The sequence below is a fragment of the Perognathus longimembris genome, chromosome 20 (genome assembly GCF_023159225.1).
Source record: "Perognathus longimembris pacificus isolate PPM17 chromosome 20, ASM2315922v1, whole genome shotgun sequence".
In the NCBI taxonomy this organism is placed as follows: Eukaryota; Metazoa; Chordata; class Mammalia; order Rodentia; family Heteromyidae; genus Perognathus; species Perognathus longimembris.
The window spans coordinates 39,406,072-39,430,793 of record NC_063180.1 but is presented as its reverse complement, the minus strand read 5'-3'; the positions used below and the strand labels follow the sequence as shown (position 1 = coordinate 39,430,793).

General features: G+C 44.0%; 1 protein-coding gene across 1 annotated transcript in view; it reads right to left on the bottom strand.

Annotated features, from left to right (window-relative positions):
* Positions 1 to 5,287: 5,287 nt before the first annotated feature.
* Positions 5,288 to 24,722, bottom strand: part of Chrna7 (cholinergic receptor nicotinic alpha 7 subunit) — a 79,829-nt gene continuing 60,394 nt past the window's right edge. The window contains exons 5-10 of the mRNA XM_048369335.1: positions 17,606 to 17,685; positions 14,955 to 15,122; positions 12,439 to 12,633; positions 11,202 to 11,288; positions 9,159 to 9,268; positions 5,288 to 5,892 (exon numbers count right to left, since the gene is read on the bottom strand). Of these exons, the coding sequence (XP_048225292.1) occupies positions 5,374 to 5,892; positions 9,159 to 9,268; positions 11,202 to 11,288; positions 12,439 to 12,633; positions 14,955 to 15,122; positions 17,606 to 17,685 (1,159 nt within the window). The 3' untranslated portion in view covers positions 5,288 to 5,373. The remainder of the gene's footprint in view (positions 5,893 to 9,158; positions 9,269 to 11,201; positions 11,289 to 12,438; positions 12,634 to 14,954; positions 15,123 to 17,605; positions 17,686 to 24,722) is intronic.

Below are 24,722 nucleotides of genomic sequence, written 5' to 3'. Positions count from 1 at the left end.
TTTGAGAGAGAGAAGGAGGGAAGGAGGGAAGAAGACATAGAGAGAGTATGTGTATACTGGGGCTTGAACTCTAAACCTTGCAGTATCACTTAGCTTTTCCGGTCAAGGCTGGACTCTACCAATTGAGTCACACCTTCACCTCTGGCTTTTTGTTGGTTCATTGGCAGTAAGTATCTCATGGACTTTCCTGTCCAGGCTGGCTTTGAATTGTGATCCTCAAATCTCAGCCTCCTGAGTAGCTAGCATTACAGGTAGGAGCCACCGTGCCAGATGACAGTGTTTTATTATGACAAGGAAGATACATGTCTTCATACAAATAAAGCTGTACAAGATATTAAAACAGCCTATTAATTTTATGAACAAAATGAAGTATGCCTTGTAGAACTATTACTTAACACTGCACTCAAATACAATTGGACTGAGAAAGCAGAGGGACACTGGGAACAAAAGTGGGGAGGAAGAAAGTCTTAGAAACTTTGAGAAATCACAATTATAGTGGCTGATAATGACAATAATGCAAAAGCACAACTTCTTTCCATTTAGCAAACCAAACTAGAGTAGATCACTCCATTGAAAATGATAGCCAAATGATAAAACATCCAGGAATTAGAGACAAGAAATTCATCAGTCCTGCCTGAACAAAACTATACAATTCTGAATGACAAAAATAGACTTGAACACAAGCCTAGACCACAGTGTTCCTAAATAGAAAGACTCTATCTATAAATTCATTGTGACACCAATTTTGAAAAGAAAATGTATATGACAGAGAAAGAAAGAGAGAAAAGCCAATAGTGAGTGGAAAATATTACTATGAATATGAATAAAGCTTTAAAAATTAAAGGCATTCAGATGCATAAGATAATGCTAAGTGAAATGAACTCCATGTTATGGAAACGAGTGTTATATCACTGTTGTAATCACTTTCAACATGCCATGAGAAACCGTAGCTTCTATTGTTGATGATCCTCTTGTATCCCCTTCCTGTGGTTGTACCTGCACTATCACTGTATCTTATCTGAGTACATTGGAAACTGTATATACTGGTATTAGAACTAGGAAAGTGAGATGGAATACCAAAATCGAGAGACACAGGGTAAAAAGACAAATGACTACAAAAGCAATACTTGCAAAACTATTTGGTGTAAATCAACTGAACAACTCATGGGGGGAGAGGGAAAGGGGGAGGGGGAGGGGGAAATGAGGGAGGAGGTAACAAACAGTACAAGAAATGTATCCAATGCCTAATGTATGAAACCGTAACCTCTCTGTACATCACTTTGACAATAAAAAAGACAAAAAGATTGCATTACACTGATTATAGAATGATTAGAGATGTTTAAGGTAATGTGCAATGTCTACTAAATTGTAATTCCTTTGTACTTCAGTAATATATTATTAAATTTAAATATAACTTAACTGTACTTTAGAAAATCAGGAATTCTTTTTCTTCGGCAGAATTGTATCATATTTATTCTGGAAAATATATTTTTTTGTTTCTATTATACCCTAACTTTATTTCCATTGTGTTAGCTTATGTACCATTGGTTGATAAAGGATATGATCTCAAGTTAATAAACAATACTAAAATACAAATGTCAATATTTTTGAATTACTGTATATGTGAAGTAATAAATGTCAAAATTGTAAAAAAAAAAAAAGTAAAGGCATTCAGAGAGAGAAATTAATAGAACAGAATGAAATCCTAACACTTTTAAGAAATTTAGTTTACAAATAAGGTAACACTTTTAACAAGTGGAGAACATTATTATTGTATTACAGAAATACACTGTTAATACTTTTTTGGTATGGCCAATCATGATTTGGAGGGGAGAAATGATCTTTATTTCCATTTCCTGCATGAAAATTAAACTCAGAGAGTCAGGAGACATGACAATACAGAAATAAAACCAGAAAGTTATAGAAGAAAACATGAGTAAGTTTATTTGTAATTTCAGAATAGGGAAAGCTTTTGTAAAAACTGGAAATTAATCTTAAGATCTACAAAGGAAAAATACAGATTCACTGACAATGTAGAAATTCTAAACTTGCTATGTGTCAATAAATAACATCAAAAGCCAAGTGATAAATTAAAAAAATACTTTCAAGACATAAAACAGAAAGTCCCTGATGTGCATAAACGAATTTAAGAACAATCCAAATAACCCAACCAAAAATCATGTAAAAGACATACATTTTACAAACTTCAAGACTACCAAAAACATTTTAAAAAGATATTCAACCACACTCTTATTACAAACGAACTAAAATCAGAAAATAACATTGCACTATCATTTCTTTTTTACCAGACTGGAAGAAAATTTAATGTGAAAATACCCAACACTAGAATTGAATACTAGGGATTTGTTTCTGGAGAATATCTGTCCATAGCTATCAGAAAATTAAATGCGCATAGCCTGAATTCCAACAATTCCATTTTTTAAATTATTTTATTTTTATCTTTAAGGAGTTGTACAAAGGATTTGCCATTCAACCAAGCAGTTTATGAGTACAGTGCATCTTGAACAGACAATTCCAATTCTATTTACCAATGGATCTAGTTGGTGTGTGTGTGTGTGTGTGTGTGTGTGTCTATGTGATTTGTCCCTACCACGTAGCATGGATAGTCTTGCCCTGCTGTAAATTAGGACCATATCCCCACTTTCCTGAATTCTCAACTTTCTTGTTCTAAACACAGCCTCTTCTCCTCATGTATCCCAAGACAGTCACCAAAAAAAAAGTGCCAGAATAGACACATGAAGATGCTAACTATGGATCTGTGTATAAAAATAAGCAGCAGAATGAACTGTACATTCACCAGTAAAAGATTCCTCAAATAAATCATAGTCCACTGAACAATGGAAACTAAGCAGCTATGAAGACCGGTGAGGCAGGCCATCCCTCATCCAGGAAATGAGAGATGGAAAGATACTAAGACAAAGCACTGAGTAAAAGTGCTTTGCATGGCATGTTAAATGGCATTCCTCCCCTCTACCTTGTCGCCCTCTTCAACTTCCTTCTATTCCATAAGTTTACCACGAGCTCCTCTGAGAAGAGGGAGGAGAGGGCAACAAGACAGACTTTTAAACTGTGTCCATCTTTCTAACTATGTGCACAGCAAATCTGTATTACTATTTTCATAGATGGAAGAATACGTGCACAAGTGGTCAAATTATGAACTAATTTTCTTTTTTAAAAAAATTTTACCTGTATTTTCCATATACAATACAAACCCTCAAAAGTGTTCTTTTGTAAAGCAAACAATGCAGTAAAGATCAATATTGGGGCCAACCATCAGAACTAAAGCATTCTGTCTCTATAGCAAAATGCTTCTGTTTGTTTTTAAACACTGGGAGAGGAAAACGATAAAGACAGAAGGAAAATCAGAAAAATATTGTATGTCACCTGTCCATACCAAGTAGAAGGTGTGAATTTGGGAGGCTGACCCCGATCCGAACCAGCATTGTACTAGTTTCCCGATTCATCAACTTATAAACACAGTCTCAAGTCACACACCACACACACACACACGTTACACATACATGAACACACACAGAGAGCACACACAAACTTTTCTCTTCCTCCAGTACGTGAATTCATATGCATTATCCAGAAATGAGTGAGAAGGCTGGGTTGCGAAAGTGTCTGAAATTTCTTTTACTCCGACAAAATCTAATCTTCTCTAGAGATCTCAGGGATTAGAAGCCGATTACAGATCTCCCTCTCTCTCGAAGCTTGGAAGCCTTTTAGGCAGTTTCGAGCTCTTGAGAATTTACTGGATTAACGCACTAGAACAGCAGAAGTTTTTCTCCCACGAATTACCCTCAGTTTTCATTTAAAAAAAATCAGCATGAGAAGAGGCAATGTGACGACTTTCAGCTAGACTGTCTAAAGGACTTTTGAGTCACCACTTAGGTTGAAACATGTTAAAATTAGCCAGGTGTGGGTTAACTCACCTCTGTTCATTTCTAGATACTCAGGAGGCTGAGATCTGAGGATCAAAGGTAGAAGCCAGCCTGGACAGGAAAGCCTATGAGACAGCCACCCACCAGCTCCTTCCCCATTTCCTGCTAAACAGAAGATCAAAAGGATCCAAGCTTTTGACCCCTGGGCCTGATATATGTGAAAAAGACCAAGGCACCTGTCTACCTGTATTTATACAGTTCTTCTAATCAGCTCCAACACATATAACACACTGAATGCATTGGTTGTTTTAAATCCCATGTGAATGGTTTGAATTAGCTTTAGTTACTTCTGTGGGCTGGTCACCCTCTCATTTGTACTTTGTGTTTTGCAAAATGGAACTTCTCAGTGTCCAGAGACAGCACAGGAAACCCAAGAGTCTTGCTGGGCCTGTTCCCAGTGTAGAACTGACACAAAACTGTGTAGGTTAGCAGAAACTGGAGTGGTAAATGCATCTTTTGTAGACCACACCTCCCTCTTTTTCTCTCTTCTAAGTGGCATAAAACTGTCTGGGGGGGTGGAGAGAGAGAGACAGACAGACAGACACAGACGGACAGAGAGAGAGAGAAAGGAGAGAGGCAGACAGACAGAGAAAAATTGGAATTGTAGAAAAACTCACAGATAGGTTTTTAGTTTAGGGTGTTTTTGGTTTTGTTTTATGTGGTTTTTATTTTTATTTTTTGGTTTTCCTTTCACAAGTCAATTAGTAGAATTGATATGAGTGTATTCATTAGAATTGGTTTCAGTCCAGGTTTGCACGTAGGCAAAAGCAATGTTGAGTGTATTTGACCCATAGGTCAAATAGCAAGTGACATGCAGACATGCAGAGCCAACTGGACAGGCCTCTCCTGACCCCCCAGCTGCCTGGATTCCTCTGCACGGCTCTGCAGAGTGCACAAATCAGCAGAACAACCCCTTAGTAGCCTCGCAGACAAGGATGTGCCAACCATATGCATAAGGGTGGGACTGAAGCCAGGTGCTGGTAGCTCACACCTCTAACCCTAGCTACCCAGGAGGCTGAGATCTGAGGTTCTCCATTCAAAGCCAGCCTCAGAAGAAAACTGGATGAGACTCTTATCTCCACAGAACCACCCCAAAGCCAGAAGTTTAGAGCTATGCGGCAGAGTGGTGGTAGAGTGCTAGCCTCGAGTATAAAAGCTGACGAAGAGTGCCTAGGCTTTGAGTTCAAGTCTCAGTACTCACACGAAAATCAAAAGAAGAGGACTGAACAGGTCTTCTGGTGGCTGAGATCCTACGACTGAAGACAGCCTCGGAGTGACTGCCCTCAGGATGGACCCCTTACAACTGGCATGATGAATGCTGCTGCAGGCTGAGCACCCCGACTTCTCGCCCACCCAGGCTGGCCTCGCCCATCCCTGCGTTTCCCTAGGTCTACAGAACCAAGCAACTCTATGCGAAATCTTTGGAGACGGCCTCCACAAAGTTGGGGGCTGACATGAGGATGCCGATGGTACAGATGATGGTGAAGACGGAGAAGGCCATGAGGCACAGGCGATCCACCACGCAGGCGGCGAACTTCCACTCGCTGCAGACCGCCTCGCTCTCGTCCTGGCAGCGGAAGCGGTTGGCAATGTAGCGCACCTCCTCCAGGATCTTGGCCAGGTCTGGGTCCCCTTCGGGGTGCTGCCCACCATGCAGGAGGTGTTCGTTGTGCGTGGGGGAGCAGGCAATGCGACCGCACACCACCCCGGAGTCGGGGGTTGGGGCGCAGTGCATGCCCTCCAAGCCTCGGAAGCCGATGTACAGCAGGTTGCCGTTGCTGGCCGGGGGCCCCGTGCCCGCGCTCAGCTCCACGCTGGCCAGGCTACAGCGCCTCGGCTTGTGCTGGCAGGCCGGCCGGACCTTGTCCTCCCCCGGCCTCTTCATGCGCAGGAACCACGCGCACCAGTTCAGAAGGATGATTCTGGTCTGCAGAAACAACAGGGGCTGCTCAGAAGGGGATACTAGCTGACCCTGACAAGGGATGGGTACCCCCAAATTAGAAGGTCTGATTCACTCATAAGAGGGAGGAGGAGGGTAAGAGATGAGAATAGAATCAATGCGGGCTTTTACTTGGTTGGGCCATGAAGCTTGAACTCGGGGCCTGGGAGCTGTCTCTGAGTTCTTCAGCTCAAGGCTAGCGCTCTACCACATTGAGCCGCAGCACCACTTCCAGTTTTCTGGTGGTCCATTGGAGATAAGAGTCTCATGGCTTCGAACTTTGACCCTTCGATCTCAGCCTCTTGAGTAGGTAGAATCACAGTCATGAACCACCAGCACCTGGCCAGCTGCTGAATCTTTACATCTGGGTGATCTCATAATAAACTCTCTAAGAAAGACAGCCTTGTGAGCCAGCTACTACTTAGGAGGCTGAGATCTGAGGATCAGAGTTCAAAGCCAGCCTGGAAGTTCAAAGTCTGGGAGACTCTTATCTCCAATTAACCAGGAAAAAAAAAAGCCAGAAGTGTCAGTGTGCAGTGTGGTTTAAGTGGTAGAGCTTCGAATCTTGAATGAAAAAGCTAAGTGAGAACCTGGGGCCCTGAGTTCAAGACGCAGTACAGGAACTCCCTCCAAAAACAGTAGCTGTGGTTAAAAATAATTTTTTTGTGACTTAGCCCAACCCCCCATACCCCCACCTCTCAGCCTGGGCTGGAACTCTAGGGAGTCTAGCCCCAGAGGCAGTTCTCAGGCCAGAGCTGAACAGAGGTGGGGACTTCCACCTTAGGGGTCTGTGCCCTGAGGCCAGTGCTCCGCTGGCAGAATCTATGTGGCCACGTCTATGTTGAATTCCAGGGCCTGAATCATTAGCTTTTCAGGCCAAAGCATCTCCAAAGATGAAATTATCCTCCTGGTGCTTCTCAAATGGTGCCTGTAACCTCTTCTGTGAGGTTATCGTGTTTTGTTTCTGACTGTTCAAATGTCAGATAATGCCACTGCACCCAGGAGTGTCTTCTTCATAGCATCAGATCATAATAAGAGTCCCTCCGATGCAGTTTATCTCTCTCTCTTCCTCTCTCTCTCTCTCTCTCTCTCACCCACACACACACACAGAATGAAAAGAACAATGCGGCATGCTGTATAAAAAGAGAGAGCAATGTATATCCATTATATTGTACTTGCAGCCCATTGGTTTTAACAAGCTGTTGTGTGAAGAGGTTTATAATTAGCATGTGCCTTTAATTAAGATTTCCTTTTAGTTTCTTTTTACTGGAAGAGTAAATGCCACCAGGCTATGAAAACTATTTGGTATCTCCGTATTTCCAAGCTTTTCTCTCCACTTCAGTCAAAATACTTAGAAGGATGAATGCTTATGTTTTTGTGCTAGCATAAACAAATCCTGGGAAGAAAAAGAAGGAATTCACGAAAGTGGTCACAGAAAGAATCAAAGCCAGATTTCCTTTTGTAAAAACTGTTAATTTGGTTTTGGCTTTTGAAGCAGGGGAGTGGCTTTCCTGCTTCAGAGAGATAGGTGGATAGATAAAATTTCATATACAAAAATGGGAGGCGCCAGGATGGCTGGTATCTTGCTTATGAGTATTAGGGTTATGAGAATGCAAGTGGATATATGGAAAGGTATCAAATATATATGTATGTTAGGCCATCTATATCACCGGGTTCTATGTCCGCATATTAGAACAACTGGGGGTTGAAATATACTCAGAATAAAAATGTATAGCCAGGTATTGGTGGCTCAAGCCTGTACTCCTAGCTACTCAAAAACCTGTAATCTGAGGATCATGGTTTGAAGCCAGCCCAGGCAGGAAAGTTTATGAGGAGTCTTAAGGCTAATAAATCACCAAAGAAGCTGGAAGTGTGGATCTGTAAGGAGAGTACCAGTCTCAAATGAAAAAGCCATTAGGAAGGGGGTTGGGGTGTGGGAAGGCGGAGGGTCTTGAGCTCAAGCCCCAGTGCCAGCACAAACAAAACCCTGCATCTCTATTGAATATGTACAGACTTTTCCTTGCCTTATTCCTTAAAACAATGCAGCATAGCAACAATTTACACAACATTTACATTCTGCGAAGTATAAGTCACACAGAGATGTTTTAAAATTTGTGGAAAGATGGATATAGGCTTTATGCAAATACTGCGCTATTTTATATAAGTGACTTGGATATGTGCAGATTTCAGTACCTTCCAGGCACCCTGGAGCCCATTCCCTACAGAGAGAGGGACACCTGTATTGATAGCATAGCTCACTTTGTGTCATATTCTTTTGGTTCCTTATTGAATGCTGAAACTCTAACCATGTTCCTGCTGGTCTCTCACCTTTGGATTGCTACTGCTTCTCGGTGTTCCAGGGTGTATAAAAACACAATAGTCTAGAAAAACACTGTGTTAGCAGAATGTACAGAGCACCAGTGTATGAGGCCTCCCTGGAATGCCAGATTCAAACATGCTACAGTAGCCAGGTACCAGTGGCTCATACTTGTAATCTTAGCTACTCAGGAAGCTGAGATCTGAGGCTCAAGATTGAACAGATGGCTCACACTTGTAATCCTAGCTACTCAGGAGGCTGAGGTCTTATGATCCGAGCTCAAACCACCCCAGGCAGAAAAGTCCATGAGACTGTTTTGTTTTTTTCGGTCAGTTGTGGGGCTTGAACTCTGGACCAGGTGCTGTCTCTGAGCTCTCTCTGCTCAAGGCTATCATTCTACCACTTTGAGACACAGCTCCCCTTCTGGTTTTCTGGTAGTTCACTGGAGATAAGGGTCTCACGGACTTTCCTGCCTAGGCTGGCTTCGAACTATGATCCTCAGATCTCAGCCTCCTGAGCTAGAATTACAGACATCAGACACCAGTGCCCGGCTTCCATGAGACACTTCTCCCCAATTAACTAACAAACAGCTGGAAGTAGCATTGTGACTTAAGTAGTAAAGTGCCAGCCTCGAGCAAAAATAAATAAGTAAATAGAGCTAAGGGATCGCTCCCAGACCCTGAGTTCAAGTTTCAGTACCAGCACACACACACATACACACAAACACGCATGTGCACGCACCTCAAAAAAAATAAAACCCACAATAACTAGGATAGACACCAAGGAGCACATTTATGTTGATTAAATTTGCTGCAAGGATAGACAGAGGGAAAGCTGGGTGGAATGATGTTTGTTGAGGGATGCCATTTTTTATGTAAAGCCTACGAGAACCTCTCTTGGGGAAGGTTCTGAGGTTGCAGGAGGTGGAGGCACATACCCACTTGGGCATCTTGCCGCCATCGGGGTCGTGATGATGGTACTGGAGCACAATGACGGTCACCACGACAGACAGGCCTACAATGATCATGGTGCTGGCAAAGTACTGGGCTGTGGAGAAAACAGACTCAAGTTGAAACCCAGGGCCTTAGCAACTCTCATGTCCCAGGGCACAGAGGTGAAGCCAACCCCTTTCCTCTCTCTGTCAAGGCCTAGAGCGCAGTCATGCTGGAGAGCAGGCTGTAGGCCACCACTCACATTCTAGATGGAGAAAGAACAGCCCAGAAACGTGATGTCTTACCACCACATAGCTGCTGTAACTCCCCCAGGAAATCTAACACCCAGTGGAAAGACCTTGCTTCCTCCATTCTCACAATTAGCTTGGGGGTCTCACTTCCTAACCAGGAGCAGAAGCCCAGACACAGTAGTCTCAGAGAATCAAATCCCAGCCTCACTGGGACATTCTTTTGCATAAGCCCAACCAGAAAGGTTCATGGAAACAGTATTGTCTCTTGTGTCTGGCATCCATCCCCGGGTAGAAATCATGCCTTCTACCTCTCATGGCAAAATCCTTTGTGTCCTATTTGAATTTCCCCAATCACTATATATATATATATATATATATATATATATATATACATATATATATATTTATTATCAAACTGAATTACAGAGAGGTTACAGTTTCATACATTAGGCATTGGATACACTTCTTGTACTGTTTTTTACCTCGTCCCTCATTCCCCCCTCCCCCCACAATCACTTATTTTTAATTTTTTTTTTGCCAGTCCCGGACCTTGGACTCAGGGCCTGAGCACTGTCCCTGGCTTCTTTTTGCTCAAGGCTAGCACTCTGCCACTTGAGCCACAGTGCCACTTCTGGCCATTTTCTATATATGTGGTGCTGGGGAATCGAACTCAGGGCTTCATGTATACGAGGCAAGCGCTCTTGCCACTAGGCCATATTCCCAGCCCCTATTTTTAATTTTTTTGATGGGAATGCGGCTTAACTTAGGGCCTGAGCTCTGTCCCTGAGCTCTTTTGCTCAAGGCTAGTGATCTACCACTTTGAGCCAGAAGGCTGCTTTCGGTTTTCTGGTGGCTTATTGGAGATAAGAGTTACACTGACTTTCCTGCCCCAGCTGGCTTTGAACTGAGATTCTCAGATATCAGTCTCCTGAGTAGCTTAGGTTGCAGGTGTGAGCCATGGACACCTGGCCCCAGTTACTTATTTTATACAGAAATATCAATATATCTCAGGAGGGGATGATTAGGAATTATAATGTGTGCTTCTCGATTTTAATGAAAGGTTACTGGCAAAGCAATGTTTCATTAAAATAATGAATCTCCAATCATAAAATCTTTGGCTGCCAAACAAACATGGACAGGATAAAATGTTCTTGCCATGTTACCTTGTCTGTGCTCCAAAGCTCAAGTGAACCTTCTACCTTAGCCTCCCAAATACTGAGACTATAGGTGCAGGACTCCATTCTCTGCCATAACACAAAGCTGGCTATGTCCTTCATCCTACTTGGGCCTAAGCAAATGTCATGGGGTCACTCTGAATAGTTCCAGGAGAAAACAGAGGGGGCAGTAAAGATCCAGAGTCACGGACCATTCACTTGCTGAGAAACCCACAGCCCACTCTAACCGTTCTCTTTAAAAAAGGAGCCACATTCTTGTCTGGATGCAGTGGCTCACATCTGTAATCCAAACTACTTGGGAATGGACATCAGGAGGATCACAGTTCAAGGCCAGCCTGGCCCAAAGGTAGCAAAACCCCATATCGATCAATAATGATCAGGTCTGAGACACATGCTTGTGACCCCAGGTGCTTCAGAGACTAAAGGTAGAAAGATTACAGTCTTACACAAGCCCTTAGCAAAAAAAGCAAGACCTCAACAGAAAAAATAACTACAGCCAAAAAAAATGGATGAGGTATGTATGACTCAAATGGTAGAATATCTACCTGGCATGCACAAGGCCTTGAGTTCAAGTCCAAGTACTGTTAAAAAAAATAATGAATGAATCCACCTCTTGACTTACCAATCAAGGGCACTGAGTCGGAAGTTGCAGGCATGATCTCAGCAACAAGCAGCATGAAGACAGTAAGAGACAGCAAGACTGTAATCCCTGAAACAGAAATGCAAGGCAGTTTCTTACGTAAAACAGCTACGTAAGTTCTACCTGAGAGGGCTCCTGAGCTGAGTTTCAGAGAGCACAGGAAGGGGCCTGGCCGAGGGATGGATGTGTGGGTTTTGTACACATGGGGGCATGCATTTTCCTGGCGATGGTCCTAGTCACCTTCCAGACCCCCTTGAATCCCCAGGTGGAGACATGCTTAAGAGCCAACCAGAACTTGGAGAGGATTAACACTGCCCAATTACCTCTCCAGCTCTTTATTGAATGCTTTTGCACAGGGAGACTCACATAGTAGGGTTGGGAAAGTGTGCAAACTATCTGGATGTCAGGGGACATGCCTGTGTAGCTACTGAGGAGGCTGAACTCTGAGGCTCAAGGAGTGAAGCCAGCACAGGCAGGAAAGTCCATGAGACTCTTATCTCAATGAACCATGGGGAAAAAAAAAAAAAAAACGGAAACAGAGTTGTGGCTGAAATGGGAGAGCACGAGCCTTGAGTGAAAAACAATGAAGGGACAGAGAGTTGGTCCTGAGTTCAAGCCCTAGTACCAACACACACACACACACACGCACATGCACACGCACACACACACACACCCCTGGTTTTATGATGTGACTCTGGTCCTTCCTGGTTGTGTAATTTCAGATAAGTCATTGAACATTCAGAGCCTCATACTTAGAAAATCAGAGACTTGTGAATGGTTTCCATTGCATACTAAAGGATGTATATTTTCAGGAACTCCAGAAACTAAGAGATACGTTCCATTCAAAATGTTTATCTTCGTACTTGAGGAACAACCTTCCTTACACAGCATAGGATCGCCATGTTACCCATGTAAGCCGATCATTGAGCAAGACTGTTCCCTACTCACAACGGAGGCTGGTCAGCTGCCACCAGGAAACGGGGTCCCCCCCAGAGCAGACTCGATGGAGACCCTTCCTCCTTGTCTTCCCCTCTCTGCAGGACTAGAGAAACCCAGGATCCTGATGTATTTTCTCACATCTGTCCAGCTTGGCTGGAGCATTTGGTGTTGAGATCCAGCGGTGGTGAGCCAAGAAGGCCCTAGGGGCCTCAATGCACCCCTACATGGTCCACAGAGAGCACTGCAAGGCTGACCTCAGGGAAAGGACTTGGTCACTTACCAAGGGAGATTTTCTCGCCGGAATCTGCAGGAAGCAAGAAGACCAGCAGGGCCAGGGCGGAGATGAGCACACAGGGAATAAGGAGGTTGAGGCCATAGTAGAGAGTCCGGCGACGCATGGTCACCGTATAGGTAACATCTGGATAGGGCTCTTTACAACATTCGTAAAACTTTTCACTCCTCTTGCCTGGAACCCCTGCATGGGACAGAGGAGAAAGGCTGGTCAGGATACACAGCTGCCTTGTCCTTTCCAATGTAGAAATTGCATGTGAATGTGTCGTCTCAGTGTACTAAGTGATAAAAGAAAAAAATGGGTATGTGTGAGTTTTCATCGGCCCTTGCTGGCTTGTTAAAGAGCTGTTTAAAGACATTCATAATCCTAGCTACTCAGAAGGATGAGATCTAATGATCACAGTTCAAAGCCAGCCCAAGCAGGAAAGTCTGGGTGACTCTTATCTCCAATGAACCACCAGAAAACCAGAAGTGGAGTTGTGGCTCAAAGTGGTAGAGTGCTAGCCTTGAACAAAATGGCTCAAGGACAGTGCCCAGGCCCTGAGTTTTTAAAAAATTTTTAAATTTATTGTTATCATAAAGGTGATATACAGAGGGGTTACCATTTCATAGATCAGGTAATGAGTACATTTCTTTTGAGAAAATGTCCCCCCTCCTCCTCTCTCTCCTCCAGTTTTTCCCTCTCATCTCCATCTATAAGTTGTATAGTTCATTTTCAACATAGTTTCTACTGAGTACCACTGCTACATTTGTTCATCCTTTGTCCCTCCATTTTTGTGCTGCTTTCAGAAACAAAAAACAAGACAAAAGTGCAAAGAAAAAGGAAAAAAGTCCACTTGTTTCCATTTCCTGGGAGTTCATTTTGGTAACTATTAGTTTATAGGATCAGAGGCACACAGGCATTGTGCCTTTGTGTTCCCCTCCTAAGAATATCCCCCTTTGGTCTCACTCTGTGTGAATGCCAAGAGTCCTGTATCATTTATCAGTACCTGTTGGGGTCCATCTTTCTCGCCTTGATGGAAGGGGCTTGATGCACCTCCCCCAGCTGGGGAATGCGGCCCTTCCATCCTCTCTACATTGGAATCCGGAGAAACCGGTTGGGCAAAGAGACCCCCGACTTAGCTGGCAGCCAGCCTGGCGCCTACCAGCCCCGCCCTGGTTTGGCGCCCTCAGAGTGACGTAGCCCCTTGGAGGTCAAGTGACCAGCCCCTTGGGACTCAGGTGACAGCCGCTTAACCTATGGGAATCCTGGCCAACCCCCTTCCCTCTGAATCATCTCCCCTTGTCCTTCTCTCAATAAAGTTAGTTCGCTCTCAGAAGCCTACTCCGTGGTCTATGTACACTAGCTCCCAGGGTAGGATAGCGGCCACATTGCCACGCGGGTCGCGCGCACGCCAGGCCGGAGTCACCCCTACGTCTCACCCTGACAGACCTGCAGGCCGAGGGTTAGGGGAGAGGACGATACGAGGGTAATAAGAGAGAAAGGAATAAGCATTTGAGCCGGGTGCCCCAACAAGTACCTGGTCATCTTTAATATACAGCTGATTTTAAATCACTATATGTATATGTAATTATGGGCACACCTTACACATAATGATATCTCTGTCAAACAAACATGGAACTGATACACAACAGGGGGTCAGTAAGATTGTATCACCCTACAATTGTGTAGCAAGCCAAGTTTGTAGACATTTACAATGGTGACACAATGTCAAAAGTTACCTAACAACACTTAACAACACTTACCTAACAGGCACAGAGTATGTACCCACCATACAGAGAACTCCGTTTACAATACTCAAGTGCAGGCTCACATTGACAGCATTGGTCAAAAGGGCTTGTGGCAATTCTCTTGTGTGAGCACTGAGAACCCAATCCTTTTCTGAACTTTAGAGATTTGCTGACAGGGGGTAGATTGCCATACAGACATCATGGTGGGAGCCAATTCCACCAGAAAGAATAAATCTCCCACAATCAAACGGTATTTTGCAAGGTTTGAGAAATGCCAGCTTGAGAAAATGGCCAGTTTGATGTCTGGCCTAGACATGCCAATGGACTGACAAAATTATGACCACTTCAAATTGGCCTTGGTTTCCAATCACCACTTGCCTCACTCTTGGGCCCCTCCCCACCCCCTTTCACTCCCAGTGCCAATGCATTCCCAGCCATACTATTTGTTATACACCCCAATCTCCCCGCTTGGCAGCACTGGTTCAGTGCCTGGCTGAATCTGCACTTCCTGATTTGCAAATCTGTGCATCAGTGCCTACGCCAGCACTGACTTGCCTAAACATATCCTCAGCATGGCGGCTCATTTCTCCTGGAAAGCAATGTGTTTGCTAATTGTTTTTGGTGTCTCACCCTGGAGCTCTCAGTAAACAACGCAGAGCTCTGCCAAGTTCAGCAAATGCTCACACTGTAAAGGGCAATGGAGAATTCCAAGCTCCCATAGGAAGAAAGCAGCGCTCCTCTCTTCTACAAGGCTGGCATCTTGGCTGGGCTTACCCATGAGGTCCCATTCACCATTGGGAATGTAGCTGCTGACATCCGCCTCCTGCATCTGCAGGTCCAGGGACCAGCCTCCGTAGGACCAGGACCCAAACTTCAACTTGCACTGCTGTACATCAAAGGGAAACCAGCGCACGTCGATGTAGCAGGAGCTCTTGAAAATGCCTGCATGGGTGACAGCCGCCCCCAGGAAATAGGAATGGAAGCCCACAAAGAAAGGCTCAAGTATATGGCCATGACTCTAACCCATCCCACACCGTCAAACTAAGGACACATCTGTCCAGAACAAACTGCATTTCTCTCTTTCCTTTTCATCCCTCACCCTTTCTTCCTTCATTCCTACCTTCTTCTCCCCTCCCACCCCCTTCCTCCCTCTTTTTTCCTCTTTCCTCCTTCTTTTTCCTTTCTCCCTTCCTATTTCTCTATTTCTCTCCCACTTTCTTTCCCCTCCCTCCCTTCTTTCATTCTTCCTTTCCTCTCCCCTTTTCTTTCTTTTCTCCTTCCTTCCCTTTCCTCCTTCCTTCCTTTTCTTCTTTTCCCCTTCTTTCCTCCTCTCTCCCTTCCTTCCAAAATGCCTCAGGAAAGAAGCCCAGCCAAGGCTTTGCTGTCAGTTAAAATGCAAACACAGCGACAGACTCAATTGTGGAAGACATTCTCAGGATTTTCTTGCCAAGAATTGACTCTATAAACTTGTGTTTCCAGGAATGTCTTCAGATCACACGTAATAAAAGTAAAGAATATAAATCAAAAAGAAAAAAATCTCAGATCAATTGATAAAAACTGATGAAGAGGTTAGAAAGAGAATCTGAAAGGTGGTAAGTGACAGGTTTAAGGTAAAGAGAGAATGCTTGGATGAAAGGAAGAATTCTCACTGGAAAACAACAACAACAACAACCCCCACTGAAAGCCAGTAAGACACAAATGGGTTTCCTAGGTCACAGGGAGGAGACTGGATGAACCCATAAACCCATTCTACTTTCTGGTGTCCAGTGCTCTTCCCTGCTCGGGAAAAAGCTGAAGGTGCTGTAGGCATGAACGTTTTAGGTGTCCCAGTGTGACTGGGGTAAAGTGGCATTCCGTACATTTTCTGCTGCGGAGTTGAAGAGACTGAGGGCCTTGCAAACACAGACCGCACCTCAGACCCACGTTGGGAAAATACAATAAACGATTTGTCTCCTTAAGGTGCTATAATTCTGATTCACGCTATGACATTTCATGTTCACGGGAATCTGCGAGCCATGGCTGAGGCCTTCCTCCCATTAGCAGGCTCGAATGTCTTTGCCTGGTGCAACCACTTATTCATTCATTTATTGACACACAGGCCCCATGCAGTTGAGGAGAGATAAATTCTTAGGTAAACACACATAGATTCAGTCCACAGAGGCTTATCAACTGCTAACAGGAAGAGCAAGTAAACAAGGAGCCAGAAGGCAAAGCCAGCTCTGCTGTGGAACCAGGAAGGCAGGAACTGAGTGCTGGAGGAAGGGAGAGTATGTATACATAAAAGAGCAGATTGTGTGTGTGTGTTTGCATGTGCGCGTGCATGTGTGTGCCCATGAACATGCACGCGTGCGTACACACACACACACACACACACACCCCACAGGGCCTGATGGCAGAGTTCTTCTGAGAATGGAGTTAAGAAGCCACCCCTGTTTGCATTGGGGAAGCTAATTCTTGAAAAGAATATGCAAAAATGTGAAATCTTCCACATCACCCAAAAAAGAAAAAGAATTCAAATATTAAGATCCAACTATTGGAGAAGAACGGTGCAAGGAGTGACACTGACCAAGATGTGTTGTCCTCCCACACTGATGCATTGAATTGAAACCCTTGGTACAACTACTTAAAGGTAATAAAGAATTTTAAATAATAATTAATTTTAAAAACAATAAATAAGTATCTAACTACTAATTCCATATACTAAAACACACACTTTGAAGGTACCTCCATGGTCATGAAATAGCAGTTTTCCAAGCCTGAATTGAGATCCACAGAAATGATATTCTGGGGCGTGTGTGTGTGTGTGTGTGTGTGTGTGTGTGTGTGTGTATCTCAGGTAGCTCTTAACCCATCAGGAAGTTGAGAAGGAATCAGCCCAGATCCAGAATCAGTCACTAATGAGCTCTCTTTTAAAAGCACAGGACCTTGTCTCTAAGTTGCACATGAGTATTCTTGGTTGTATGAACTCAAATTATGGTCCCCAACTCCCACCCTCTCTCGGATCCTGAAGATCTACCTAGACACTGAAGTGTGGCCAGGAGGAAATAGCAGACAGCAATGGAGGACAGGACGGTCTAATTACCAGGCTTGTGGACTGAGATGGAAGAAAAAGGGCTCAAGGGAATTGGCAGTCGCCAAATCATGGGGATTTGTTTCAATGTGGGACTGACTTTACGTTGCATATACGTGACAGAAAAAAAAAAAAAGAACAAATGACAGATGTTGGCAAAGACAACCCAAAACCAGGATTCTGAGACCAGAGCAGAAGTGAAATGAGCCCCTCTGACTTGAGGAGACAATCGAAGGCATGGGCGGGGGCGGGGGAAGAAATGGTAGGGGTGCGAAGCACTCTGCCCAGTGGGAAGTCATCAGGCCAAATGAGACTCATACTTACTTGAAAGCTTCTACTTGGAAGTCGATCTTACCTGGTGGGAGGTACTGGCAGTGCCCGGAAGCATTCACCAAGACATTGGTATGGAAGGTGGCATCAAACCGTTCGTCGGCACTAGAAGCAGGCAAAGGATTCCATGAGCCAGGCTGTGGGTTTCTCGGGGAAATCTGCTGTGCCCACCAATAAGAAGGGCACCAGCTCCTGGCGTGCTTATACACGTACTCTGACAACTTTACACCTGGTCTAGAATTACCAGTGCGATTCACCTGGGAAGTCTGCTCAGTGCCCCTCCCACATTTCACCCAAACTGCGGTATTGTTTCTTATGTATACAAAGCAAAGATCCTATCAAAAAGCCAACCTATAAGCAATCAGCCCATGAGAAATGTCATCACATCTCCATTTCTGCCAGAGATAAGGGGGTAGATATTGGCTTGTGGCCGCCCTGGCAGCCCCGTAGGGAAGAGATTTGAACCTGTTATGTTCAAAGCTCTTGTTCCAGTCTCCTGAAGGCAGCCCACACTTGGCTGGGACTCCATCGATGTATCCTGATGCTTCAGGGGCAGGAGGGAGCTTGGAACCAGCAGGGCCTGTGAGGGGATCCAGGCCCGCAGTCAGTGAAAACAAAAGGATATCAATATACAAAGTATATACAGAGAGCTGAGGATACTGAGGATATTTTAGATGAATGCCAGCTCCCTCCATACATAGGCTCGAACCTCCTGCAGCCAGGAATTACCAATGGGGAAATAAAAATGAGAGAGAGAGAGAGAGAAGCGCAGAGACAGAGACAGAGAGACAAAGACAGAGACAGAGAGGGAAAGAGAGGAGACAGAGAAAGAGGAGACAGAGAAGAGGAGGAGGAAAAAGAAAGAGAGAGAAAGAAGGGGAGAAAGAGAGGAGAAGAGAGAAGGAGGAAGAGAGAAGGGAAGAAAGAGAAAAGAGTAAGTTGGAGGAGAGGGAGCTAGACAGAAAAGGCAACAATTAACACTGGAAGCCTATGTTAAGCACTTCTTGTATTTTCTGTGTTTGATTTGTTGACATCTGCTGTGAGGGACTGTGCTCCTGGGATTTGTCAGTTCCTAGAGACAGCAAACAACACCTTCAGGAGCACTTTTCAAATACAAATCCACCCATCCCACACCCTAATTGAACTGCTTTTCTCCATCCGACTCTTAACACTCAGAGCTACCAGTCACCTGCCCACAAGCCCAAAGCCAGGCACATCTGGAGCAGTTCCTACACTCCGGAGCCTGCTGACATTATTCTAATCATACCCAGCCTTCCCTGTTCCATCCTAGGGAAACCACAAGAAATAGCCTGGAATTTTTATTAATCCTCTCAGCCCCCTGACCACACCAGCACTTCCTCTAATCCCCCTGCTGCATGGTGTGTTCTGTTTCTTGATTTTGGAAAACTACAAGTAAAAATGTGCTCCCTAATGACGCACTTTCCTCTCTGTCTGCCCACATATACCTGATTAAAACTAATCCTGCATGCTGAGTCACACTAGTGCCTCACACCTGTGATCCTTGCTGGTCAGGAGGCTGAAATCCGAGGCTCATAGCTCAAAACCAGCCCAGGCAGATAAATCTGTGACACACTTATCTTCAATTAACCACTAAAAATCCAGACGTGGCTCAAGTGGTAAAGCCAGCCTTGAGTGAAAAAGCTTAAGGGACAGCCACCATCCCTAAGTTCAAGTTCTAATACTGGCACAAAAGCAAACAGAAAAACAAATCTTGAGTCTCTTTAAGATAGCTCTACATGTAAATAAAAACAAGCAATCCCACAAAAAGCTAGATAGCCAGTCAAATCTCGCTCTACACAGCAGATAACCAGACACCCCCATTCTCTGCCTGAGATCCTCTCAATGCAAATTCAGAATCTCCAGAGATTACTGATCAGTCTTTACCATGAGATGATAGACTTTTTTTTTTTTGGGGGGGGGGTGCCAGTCCTGGGGCTTGAACTCAGGGTCTGGGTGCTATCCCTGAGATACTTTTGGTCAAGGCTAGCATTCTTTTTTTTTTTTTTTTTTTGCCAGTCCTGGGCCTTGGACTCAGGGCCTGAGCACTGTCCCTGGCTTCTTCCCGCTCAAGGCTAGCACTCTGCCACTTGAGCCACAGCGCCGCTTCTGGCCGTTTTCTGTATATGTGGTGCTGGGGAATCGAACCTAGGGCCTCGTGTATCTGAGGCTGGCACTCTTGCCGCTAGGCTATATCCCCAGCCCAAGGCTAGCATTCTTGAGCCACAGATCCACTACTGGCTTTATAATGGTTAATTAGACATAAGAGTCTCATGGACTTTCCTGCCCAGGATAGCTTGGAACCTCATTCTTCAAATCTCAGCCTCCTGATGAGCTAGGGTTATAGGTGTGAGCCACCAGTGCCTGACTAGACATTTTTTTTTTTACTAAAGATCCAAATAGCAACTGATGAAAAGAATGGAAAATTGCTTCTCACAAAAGTAATGTCCTCCCTCCAGATTCAAGAGAATATGACAATTATAAAGCTGGATAGAAATATAGGAATTAAAAGCATGATTGGGCTGGGAATATGGCTTAGTGCTCAGTATGCATGGAGCCCTGGGGTCGATTTCTCAGCACCACATACATAGAGAAGGCCAGAAGGGGCGCTGTGGCTCAAGTGGTAGAGTGCTAGCCTTGAGCAAAAAGAAGCCAGGGACAGTGCTCAGGCCCTGAGTTCAAGCCCCAGGACTGGCAAAAAAACCGAAACCAAACAAAAAACCATGAGTGATGAAATAATTACCCTGTAAACGATGGGAAGTTGAACTGATAAGTACCACAGAAAATAGGACAAGAAAGACACACACCATAAATGACAAGGGCTGCAGAACTCAAGTCACTAACAGAAGCTCTGCCAGGAGACAGTGGGGAGGCTGGAGGGAGAGAGGAAATCACCAAATAAATATAAAGAAAATGTATACAGCAGAAAGGAACTATTCAAGCAGGAAGGCAACGAAAGGCACTGTCAGGAGCACAAGGCTTCAGAGTCTGTTTCCCGCATAGATGACCTTGACAAGCTTCAGAAAGTAGAGAGTGAAAACCAAAAAAGGAGAAATAAAGTTTTAGGTTAAACTGGACATAGAGAGCAGGCATAGCTATTATCTGTGCCACAGGCTAGGGAAGGGAGATCTATATGAGAGAGAGAGAGAGAGAGAGAGAGAGAGAGAGAGAGAGAGAGAGAGAGAGAGAGAGAGAGAATAATGGACTGTAAAATGGCATGGATTTGATTAAGGGCATATTTTAAATCACCACCCATCATCATCATTATTATTATCTTGCTATTGAAGCTTGAATGCAGGGCCTGGGCACTGTCCTTTGGCTTTTTCACTCCAAGTTAGCACTCTATCACTTAAGTCCATACCTCCACTTCCAGCTTTTTGCTGGTTAATTGGAGATAAGAGTCTCATGGACTTTGCTGTCCAGGCTGGCTTCAAACCTTCATCTTCAGATCTCAGTTTCTTGAGGTACCTAGGGTTATAAGTGAGATCCACAGGCACCCAGTTTTCCCAACTATTTTTTTCTATAGACTTATAAGGAATACTATGAGCATCTGTTAGATCAATGTTATAATTCTGAAAGATTAAAAAAATAAAGGAGTTCCTACAAGATTTTCTAATAGGCATTCAGATTGGTTTCATTGAAGAGATTCTTTCTCCAAGGGAATGGGTTAAAATAGTAAGATACAAAGCTGTTGTTGCCGTTAGCAACGGCTCACCTGTGTCATGCCTGTGGCTCTGTGGCTACTGTTGATCCAAACTGAATTCTGGAATCCTTGCTATTCTCACAGTGCAACTGTGATCAAACTCCAAATGTCAATATTCATGATGGGAATTTTGATTCTTTCTCCCTTAGGCAAACTGGTTTTTGTTTTTTTAATCGACAAATAACAAAAACTTGGGTAACAGATTTGCACTAATACTACTTTTCTCTGTTCAGAGCAGGAAGATGGGTGATAAGATTGGTTTGTAAAGAAGGGGTCCTAGGGCAAAACATTGAATTTGAACACAGCTCTCGACGGCAGGGCAATGCAGTCCCTCTGAGGGCTGGCTTACAGGTTCTACGTGAAGAGCGCAAACTATTCTTTAACCCTTGGCTTATGAGTCGTTCTCTTCTGTGGGGAAAAGGGTTGTCATCATCAACCGGGCACTAAGATTTGGGAGGGTTCACACACTGCATGGAGAGGTGTAGGAGGAAGGGAAGGCCCACCAAGGCGGCCAGATTCACCAAATCAACCCTGGCACTCAATGCGGTGGCAACAGCCAGACCTCCCTCACATCAGTGAAGTCCCTCTGAAATGCCCAGTGTCCAGAGCAACTCAAGGACCTTCGTGGTTCTGCGCATGCCCAGCATGGTTCTGCGCATGCCCAGCGAGGACCAGCGCGCTGAGACTACACCGCCATGCCAGGCCTGGAAGCCGGCCAAGGATTGCTAACCACAAAGCCAGAGAGGGCTCCACCGGGATCCACTTCATTCTTCTCTCTGCTTTCATGGGCATTTAAATGTTTTCTGTATGCATTTGAAAATGCCAGATCGACATTTCCCTCACCCAGCCCTACACTACGGGAAAACACATGTAGCTGCAGAGCTTTTGTTTTGTTTTTGGTGTCCTTACTGGGGCTTGAACTCAGAAAGTGGGTGCCACAGCTCCACTTCTGGCTTTTTTTCTTCTTTTTGGGGGGTGGTGGTGGAGGGAGATGGGGTTAATTGGAGATAAGAGTCACACAGACTTTGCTGCAGAAGCTGGCTTTGAGCCTGAGCCACCAGCTCTCAACCATTTCTACTTTTTTTTATTAACTAGAAAATATTCTCTGAATTTCTAAGCCTCCTGGCACAAATCTGTACTTAAGATCCTATTGTCTTAAGTGCCTGTTTGTAGCTACAAACTACTGTTAGAACGAACGGATTTTGTATAGGTCTTCATTTTCTTCTAAATTGCTTCCTGTGTTTAATTTTCTAAAGTCAAACTTATCCTTTATCTGTCTGTATGGTATTTTTAAAAAAAGAGTCCCTCCCCTTCCCTGCCCTTTCTTTTGTGCCCACACTGAGACTCGAATTGAGTATATCACAACACTTTTTTTTAAGCTCTCAGCTGGTGCTCCCATTTGAGCCAGACCCTCATTCTCACTTCTTTCTTGCTGGTTATTTTGGCGATGGGAGTCTAGCGAATTTTTCTGCCCAGGCTGGTCTCAAACTATCAGCCTGTAGAGTACTTAGGATTGGAGACATGAGCCACCAGTCCCCAGGGGAGTCAGTTGAATATTAGTGTCATCTCTGCAGAGTAAACTAGTCATTCTTTTTCCTTGGGAAATGTCTCCTCAGGAACGGGTTAACCAGGGACAAAATTCTAGGCTGACAATTTGTGTCCAGTATCTCTCTGGCTTTGGGCATTCTGCAGCTTTATTTGCACATTATTTCTTTGCTTCTTTTCACATCTTCCCTCGGACTCGGGTCTCCTGAATCTGAGGATTTATGTTTTTCATTGATATTATTAAATTCGCAGCCATTCTTTTGAAACATAGCTTCTGGAGAGAAAAGTGTTTTGATGCACACACAAATCTGCCTTAGCGTCTGTCACCCTGTTTGTGGCCTGAGCTAACTTGCAGCTTCCTGTAGCTTGCAAGGAATTGACAGACGGATAAATTCTGACTTGTCTGGGAGTGATTTAATTGGCAGGGCTTTGACTTGCTGCCCTTGTAGATCAACAAGTTTTGTATCCATTTACAAACCCCTTTACGCCCTATAAATTTGTACTGGTTTGGCTTTTCCATTGAACACCTGCTTGATTCCTTGTCATATAATAATGTAATAAATTCTTTGTGGGAAGGGGGCTTGAACTCAGAGCCTCGTGCTCTCCGTTAAGCTTTATCACTCAAGGCTAGTTGATTAGACATGAGTACATGGACTTTTTTGCCCAGGCTGATTTCAAAATCACAATCCTCAGATGTCAGCCTCCTGACTAGCTAGGATTACAGATGTGAGCCACCAGTGCCCTGCTCTAATAAATTATTTATCGTGTCTTTACTTTTGCATTTGTTTCCTAAAATAAGCTTTTTTCTTTAGCACTTCTACATACTTTCTATTATTGCCTGCCACAATGCTTAGCAGGAACACCTGTCTTGCAGGTAGACAGAAAGCTACTACCTTATCTGTCAATAATATTGGTACTTTCCCCAAAAGGTGACTCATCCAGGCAAAGCATCTGGAATGGGATGTGGCACCTTGAGACCCCACAGAAGCGTTAGATGTCATCATGTTGTTGATTCTTTATTATTTCCTATTTTCCATCTTGTTAGCCTTGTCAGACCCATTCAGGAAATTGCCTCTGCTTTTTCCACAGTGTCCCTCCTGACATCCCAGGCCCGCATAGAGCTTTTGATTTTGATCTCTCTATTTCCCACTCCTATTTATTTTGATTTTTTTCTCTGTCTCAAAGATGCTTTGTCAAGGATATTTGCTCCTTTACTCCTGTTTTGGAATTGGACTTGGTTTAGTGATTTTCCTTTTATTCTGAGGGAGGTTGCTCAAAGGGAGGTACTCCTTAATTTTTTTGTTGAACCCAGGGCCTTCCACATACCAAACAAGTACTTCACTACTTAAGTGATGGCCCGTCTCTAGCCTTCTTTTTATTTTATATTACTTAGTCCATTAATTTTTACATTATTTTTATTTTAAATTCAACACATTAAAGTTATAAGTACAATATATCTTGATCAATACCAACCCTTCCATCATTCTCTCCTATATTTCCCAACCCCATTTATTTTGTTTTTGCTTCAGTCTCCCAAATGCTGGGATTACAGGAAGGAGCCACCAAGTCTGGCCAGCACAATTTTTTTTTCTCAAGTTCTTAGAACAAGTAACTATCAGCCCAGAATTCTGTATCTAGTGAAAATACCCTTCAGAAAAAAATGAAGACATATCATAACATTTTTCAGATGTAGGAAAAACTAACAAAATTTGTTGCCAGCAAAATTGCTTGGGGAAAAAAAATGCCTTCTTGGAGAAAATAAAGGATGATAAAATCTCTCCACTTGAATCAGTGAAAACAGTTGATATTAGTAAGGCCATAGAATAATTATAAATGTCAAATGGCACGCCTACAGCAAGCTTACAATAGGTGAGCG